The sequence below is a fragment of the Oncorhynchus nerka genome, linkage group LG15 (genome assembly GCF_034236695.1).
Source record: "Oncorhynchus nerka isolate Pitt River linkage group LG15, Oner_Uvic_2.0, whole genome shotgun sequence".
Lineage (NCBI taxonomy): Eukaryota > Metazoa > Chordata > Actinopteri > Salmoniformes > Salmonidae > Oncorhynchus > Oncorhynchus nerka.
In genome coordinates, this window is record NC_088410.1 from 80,222,983 (window position 1) to 80,231,066 (window position 8,084).

The following is an 8,084-nucleotide window of genomic DNA, read 5'->3' on the forward strand; positions in this document are numbered from 1 at the left end:
AGTGAGAGTGAGAGAGAGAGAGAGAGAGAGAGAGAGAGAGAGAGAGAGAAATACACAAACACAGTGGGACTCTGGAATGTTAAACACATGCTTTATGGCATAAATAGCAGCCACTTTTGGTAAATTACAGTGAGTGTTCTGGCACTGGGAAGCGCGCAGCAGGAAAAAGTTATCCGATTTCAGAACCAGGCATTCTACACTCCCAAAGGAAGAGGAGTGTCATGTACTGTTTTCAGTTATTAAAATGTTTTGAAATATATACAGTAACTCTGAGTGTGGTGAGGGTTATGATATTGTGGGGTTTCAAATGGTAGCTTGTGTTTAAAATGGTTCTACATAAACTTTGTGGCAGAGATCAGATTAAACTACAGAGACATGATTCATACAACAGAAAGAGTGATTCCAATGTAGTATTAAGAAGTTTTGACTAACTAGAGAGCACAATCCGACTATAACCGTTACTCACTTCAACTTGCCATGCTGTGTGATTTTATTTGAAGAGCCGATACCCTCGCCTGAGAACATGTTAAAAATGCACAACATAAAACTGCTCTCAATTCATTCCAAGCAGCTGGAACTTAAAAGGCCTGCTGTACAAGAGCATCCAGGTCAAAGGTGCAATGGTAACAACCAAATGACTCATATAAGACTCTTTGTTAGTACACAGCTGTATGACCAAATGTCTAGAGCTCTTCTTTCTAACAACTACCCAGACCCAGTGGTTAGCATGTGTCATGTGATTCACTAAACAGACTAAAACTCACAACAGAGGTCTTATCTCCAGCTCTGTGAATATTTACCTGACTGTGAAGGAAATGATGAGTTTAAGAAGCATGTGGCTAGCTGCTCCAGCTGACAGAGGCTGAGTGGAACAGTTTACATCACCTTCTGCCACAGCCCACGCATCCTCACTGCTCTGTGACCAGACCTGATCACTCAGAAAACCATGGGAACTTGGATTCTCCTGGCTACACAGACTCTGACTCACTGTCTGGGCTACAGAGTAGGAGACTTAAGTCCCTCAAAACAAGGAAATATAGACTTGGAACAAGGTTAAATAAGATGAATGTTGGCCAACAAATCTACTCTCTCTTTCACACACTTGCGCAGTGTTTAAACAGTGGCTGCGGGAGGCGAGTGGCAGGAGGAGACATTGAGCAGGTGCATGCAGTTGTACCTGTCCATCACTCAGTGTGTTCACCTGCCTCTCTCTAAACATCACAATGTCCAACTCAAACTGCTCATCCACAACCAACACACTACATTTACAGTTGCTGAAAGAGAGCCATATCCTAATTATCAGTCTCTAACCTGTATGTGTATACCTGGCTGTTGTATAAGACTTTTAAAAAATAGCTCATTTTAAAAGGTAACAACACTTTTTTTAACATAAATTACTTTATTGAATGTAAATCCATCATCTATGAAATATTTGAAATAGAAGTGAAAGACAAACAAACACAGTAAAACATTGAAATAAGACTACATACAATCTGAACATTGCACTGTAAAACACCACCATATAAGGTTTAGGATTTTTTTTATCCATCTCTGTACAGCCAGGGCTGTGAAACCGTGCTTCTATGAGACATTTTATTTGGCCCCTTCTTCCCCCAGTTCTGAGTGTTTGATGCATAATATTAATACACTTAGTCAACATTTAAAAAACTACTACCAGTTGAGGTAAGAAGGCACGGCACATCTTTGGTTTAAAATAATACATTTCATAAAACAAGTTTATATCTTACAAAAATGGTGGTTCTCTCTACCATTGTCGAGAACAATGGGAATATTTAACACTGTGGTAACCTGGAGTGCATGGCTTTCAGGAATTTAAACAACATTGAAGGAGCAAAGCTACCATGAGGAATGACGACAGAAACAAATGGCTTTATCCTATTTCGGAAACACATCAGATTACAGTGGGGCTTGGTGTGGTCAAAATAATGGCTTAAGACAAACCCACTGGAGACAAAAGCATACAAAGGGACCAACGGACTCCATCCTCTTTGTGACGATGACATACTTCCTCTTTCTAGGGGCGGTGGAAGTCACCTGTTATCGGCCCAGTAGAGGTCAGGGCCAGAGCACCTGTTAGCACCCTGTCTATCTACACCACTCTACCAGAGACAGCTGTGTGTGTATGTCATGCTGAGAGATGTATCCCACCCACGCACCTTTACATCTCTCAGCAGCTGTGTCTGTGTCTAGGCCATGATGATCCAGAGCTGGCTTGGCCAACACCGAGGCTGGGCTAGACTCAAAAGTACACGGTCACACTAACCCCCATGAGTCTACAATATGTATGAGAAAAAACAATGTTGGGACTGGGAGAATGGCAGGATTACAGAGTTCAGAACATCTACCAGATTTGGCTTGCAATGGGAGGAGTTTGAAAATCTGAGGAGTTCCTTAAATGTGATTGAAACAGAGAAACTGAGATGGCTATGGAAGTTGCATTCAAATAGATGAGTCAGGGTCAACTTCCTCTTCTACTAGTAAATGGTGGATCTATGGTCTCTGTTGGCAGATTGGTTCAGGCTCCTCTAGTCTTGCTTATGGTATGGGTCTGTTGAAGCCCCCGCCGCCCTAAGGTCCCTCTGTGGATAACTGCCTGGCTCATTCCTGCTCACGCTGTGGAGGAGGAGCAGCAGCTGGCTGCACTGTGTTTCTGGAGGAGGGACATGCGGCTGAAGGTACGGGAACACACGCCACATTGGTACTTCTTCACCTCAGCGTGAGTCTGCAGGTGCGCCCGCAGGTTGGAGCGGTCAGCAAAGGCACGGTTACAGTGTTGGCAGGAGAACGGGCGTTCACCTAAGGAGGAGATCGTAGGAGGAGCATGGGTTAGAGATGCATGACACGAACTTTGACTTTAAGGACCACACACACCGCACCGAATGTTGATCTGCCGTTCATCTGCGTGGTGTGTTTTAGGGACCATCTGCTGATGTACGTCTGACTACCGACATTGTCGCACAATTCTACACGAAGACAGACACAGCCGGCACTCTGTTCAGAGGGGCTAAGTACTCTCGGCCCGCAAATGCTATTGGTGTGTCCAAGCCTTTAAGCCTCTGTCTGTATATGAGACGGGGTCTGTGAACCTTGGCTTTGATTAGCAATAAAATGCTAACTTTTCTCCCCCACACAATAATATAAATTTGGCTGTCTCAGGCTCAGCAGAGTGGTTCATTAACACCTTAGTGAATCACCCTCAAAGCTCACTAATCTGGTGTCAGGCTGGGTGAATCACTACCAGACTTGAATTAACATGATTAAATCAGTGCCAAATTAGATTACTACTTTCAAGTTGCTGCTGGTGATAAGTGGGCAGTTTGATAGCTGAGAGCTTCCTTATGCTCTTTGTCCCCTTCATCACAAGATAATCCTGCATTCTGTTGTCTCAAACAGTAGCCAATGATACGATCATTCTCAGTGAGTCATTGTTAGGGCTCCCGAGTGGTGCAGAGGTCTAGGCACTGCATCTCAGAGCAAGAGGTGTCACTACAGTTCCTGGTTTCATTTCAGGCTGTACCACATCCGGCCGTGATTGGGAGTCCCATAGGGTGGCGCACAATTGCCCCAGCGTTGTCCGGGTTTGGCCGGGGTAGGCTGTCATTATAAATAAGAATTTGTTCTTAACTGACCAGCCTAGTTACAGTGCCTTGCGAAAGTATTCGGCCCCCTTGAACTTTGCGACCTTTTGCCACATTTCAGGCTTAAGATATAAAACTGTATTTTTTTGTGAAGAATCAACAACAAGTGGGACACAATCATGAAGTGGAACAACATTTATTGGATATTTCAAACTTTTTTAACAAATCAAAAACTGAAAAATTGGGCGTGCAAAATTATTCAGCCCCCTTAAGTTAATACTTTGTAGCGCCACCTTTTGCTGCGATTACAGCTGTAAGTCGCTTGGGGTATGTCTCTATCAGTTTTGCACATCGAGAGACTGACATTTTTTCCCATTCCTCCTTGCAAAACAGCTCGAGCTCAGTGAGGTTGGATGGAGAGCATTTGTGAACAGCAGTTTTCAGTTCTTTCCACAGATTCTCGATTGGATTCAGGTCTGGACTTTGACTTGGCCATTCTAACACCTGGATATGTTTATTTTTGAACCATTCCATTCCATTCCATGTCTTGTTGGAAGACAAATCTCCGTCCCAGTCTCAGGTCTTTTGCAGACTCCATCAGGTTTTCTTCCAGAATGGTCCTGTATTTGGCTCCATCCATCTTCCCATCAATTTTAACCATCTTCCCTGTCCCTGCTGAAGAAAAGCAGGCCCAAACCATAATGCTGCCACCACCATGTTTGACAGTGGGGATGATGTGTTCAGGGTGATGAGTTGTGTTGCTCTTACGCCAAACATAACGTTTTGCATTGTTGCCAAAAAGTTTAATTTTGGTTTCATCTGACCAGAGCACCTTCTTCCACATGTTTGGTGTGTCTCCCAGGTGGCTTGTGGCAAACTTTAAACAACACTTTTTATGGATATCTTTAAGAAATGGCTTTCTTCTTGCCACTCTTCCATAAAGGCCAGATTTGTGCAATATACGACTGATTGTTGTCCTATGGACAGAGTCTCCCACCTCAGCTGTAGATCTCTGCAGTTCATCCAGAGTGATCATGGGCCTCTTGGCTGCATCTCTGATCAGTCTTCTCCTTGTATGAGCTGAAAGTTTAGAGGGACGGCCAGGTCTTGGTAGATTTGCAGTGGTCTGATACTCCTTCCATTTCAATATTATCGCTTGCACAGTGCTCCTTGGGATGTTTAAAGCTTGGGAATTTTTTTTGTATCCAAATCCGGCTTTAAACTTCTTCACAACAGTATCTCGGACCTGCCTGGTGTGTTCCTTGTTCTTCATGATGCTCTCTGCGCTTTTAACGGACCTCTGAGACTATCACAGTGCAGGTGCATTTATACGGAGACTTGATTACACACAGGTGGATTGTATTTATCATCATTAGTCATTTAGGTCAACATTGGATCATTCAGAGATCCTCACTGAACTTCTGGAGAGAGTTTGCTGCACTGAAAGTAAAGGGGCTGAATAATTTTGCACGCCCAATTTTTCAGTTTTTGATTTGTTAAAAAAGTTTGAAATATCCAATAAATGTCGTTCCACTTCATGATTGTGTCCCACTTGTTGTTGATTCTTCACGAAAAAATACTGTTTTATATCTTTATGTTTGAAGCCTGAAATGTGGCAAAAGGTCGCAAAGTTTGAGGGGGCCGAATACTTTCGCAAGGCACTGTAAATAATAGATACAATAAAAAATATATATAAAAAATGCAGTAAGGTAGAGTCACAATAGAGCCCCACAGTGGAGGTGTCATAATACTCATAACACCCAGACAGGGAAATGGTTCCAATTGGTTTTCAACCATTCATTATTCCTATAGGGGATTTTAGAAACGCTTAAAATACAGGCTGTGTTTAGTGTAGGCTTACCCTGGTGTGACGTTTTGATAACCATGTAAATGTTTCTCGGACAAGGTGACTTTCATCAATATATTCGGCTCTATTCACTCTGAGTTTCGAAAATGCTAACATCAAAGTAGACATTATGCAAGACAACAAATCCCTGCAAGCTCCTGCACGTCATCTCTAGCTGGCACCTTTGCTAACAGGTACATTTAAAGAAATGTAACCAATTTATTAACTACTACATTTATCTAACATTAGATAGTTAATCCAGAGATTATGACATTTTCCTCAACCTCACAGTCTTGTAAGTGTTTCTAAAATCCCCTATGGGAAAAATGAATTGTGGGGGAAAAAACTATTGGAACTATTTCCTTATTTGATCGTTAGATTTTATGGGTACTATGACTCATACTGTGGTACTCTATGAGTGATCAATGACCAACGAGCCCACAGGGCTTCTCATGTGCTCATGTCTACCACTACACTGTAATGATGATCCAATCAACTGAGTAACCAAACCTCCCTTCCACCAAAGTCATACCAAATGGCAAGTGTAGGAGTTCTTACCAGTGTGTGTGCGAATGTGGCCGCGCAGCAGCCAGGGCCTGGAGAAGGCTTTCCCGCAGGTGGGGCAGACACAGGGTAGCGTGTGTGAGCGAATGTGCATCTTCAGAGCCCCCAGGCTGGTGTACTCTTTAGGGCAGTGCTTGCAGAAGAAGGCTGGCCTTGCTGCAGTGACTGGGGCCACTCTCTCATCCTCGTTCGGGGCCCCATGACTCTTGGTGCTTGTGCGTTTGGGGCGCTGAGGGGGGTGGTAGGTGTCTGTGGGTTCGGGGCTGGGGGGGTCAGAGGTGCGCCCCTCGTCCTCCTCCCCACTGCTACTGGCACTGCTGCTGAGGCTGGAGGGGGAGCTGAGGTCCAGGGGACCGGGGGTGGGAGAGGCATCAGTGGGGAATGTGGGGACGTAGAGAGCTGGAAGAAAGCTCACGTCCCATACCAGTCCCGCTGTGTAACAGGTGGTAGCTGAGTTGTTGTCCCCTGCTGGAAGCTCAGCTAGTGGGTACCTCTCCAGTGAGGTGGCTGAGGGATGAGGAAAAGGGTTAGAATACAGAGGTACATTTACAGCACTGTTGTCAGATACTAAGATGTTTTCATCATGTACATACGATTAATGTAACTGGAACGACACAACACAATAAAAAAATATATTAGGAAATTTGGATAGGCAACATATTTTCAACTTGTAAAGCAACAACTGCCACTGTCAAGTTTCTCCAGAGTATTTTTACACACACAAAAAAGAAGTTTCAGCAAAGCTGAGATTTCATGGGCCATTTCCTCCCACATATTTACATGGGGTAGAAACATGAATGGTAGCTCTGTACAGTTTAGGGGGAACTTTTATAATGGGCCTTACTTGAAAACTGAGAGAGAGTATAATTTATAAAGGTTGCCAACAAGGAGAAAGTTGTAATGGAAAAAGTTGTAAAAACTTAAGATCATGTAAAAAAAACACATATTTCCAAAGGTTTATTGTAAGGAACACGAATAGAGAAAACAGGTGTCTCCTATTCTGTAATATTTTATACATGTATGTATTCAGCTTCATACAAGGAATAAATCAAGTAAAGCTACTCACCATTTTGACACTCCAATTCACTGTAGTTGGGTTTTTTGTTGGCGAAATACTTTTTGACCAAGAAAGACCGAGGCATTTTTCCACTTTGCGAAATATGTGCGCAAAATATCCACTGGTTCAAACTGTGGAAATAGGTAGACGTATAGGATTTAGATCCACATGAGAATGGCGGTATATAGAAAGAATTAAAGATTACTGAAACGTATAGTCCACCAGTTTGTCTGAACTTGTTCAACTGTGGACCACTGTGTGACTGTCTCCAAAATGCTGCTCTCTCTTTGCTGAAATACTCTGACACAGGCAATGGGGGTGTGCTCGCCCCGAGGGCACACCCCACCTACATATGAGCGCAGGAAGCGACACTCGCTAACCCATTCCTAAACAAAAACATGTGCCCCAAAAGCGATAACAATGGCCATCTATCAAATTGACCTGCATACAACACACATCAATGCAATAGTCTTGACCATTCCGATTACGCAAATTAAACACTTGAGGGCAATAGCGCGCTTCCATAAACAGATTGACCCATCTGGAGACGTGCATGGAGACAATTGCGCAAACGTGTCAGATCACTAAACAGCTCATTTATTCGACTTCAAGACAATAATGATTGTTCTTTGAGACGCCAGAATGTCTGAAACAGGAGAATGATGGTTTGACTGCTGTGTATGTCGATTCTATCAATAGGTCCATAGGCCAACAGTCCAACTGATTAGGCCACATAGGGCGAGACAGTCCTTTTTTTAAATTGTTTTCTTCAGCATGATCAACGTGCAACATTTGGATAAGGGACTCCTTATTCAGATACGATAAATAATTTAAGTATTGTGGGATTAAAACTTGGCAAGTGTTTATTATGTAAAGAAAAATCTACCTGGTCTCAGAGTATTTCGTATTATTATTTAAATCTGGAATTTGCTAAACGTACAATATGTTACACATTTGCTAAATGTGTTGTATGTTTTACGAATTTGCCAAACGCTTAATATGTTACGAATTTTCAAAA

At 43.0% G+C, this 8,084-nt stretch overlaps 1 protein-coding gene across 1 annotated transcript; it reads right to left on the bottom strand.

Moving 5' to 3' along the window:
- Nucleotides 1–1,385: 1,385 nt before the first annotated feature.
- Nucleotides 1,386–7,519, bottom strand: LOC115143367 (protein snail homolog Sna-like). Its single transcript, XM_029683713.2, has 3 exons — nt 7,076–7,519; nt 6,004–6,516; nt 1,386–2,817 (listed from the first exon to the last, which is right to left on the bottom strand). Exons 1-3 carry the CDS (start codon nt 7,149–7,151, stop codon nt 2,630–2,632), a joined length of 777 nt encoding a protein of 258 aa, XP_029539573.1. The 5' UTR covers nt 7,152–7,519; the 3' UTR covers nt 1,386–2,629.
- Between the last annotated feature and the right edge of the window lie 565 nt (nt 7,520–8,084).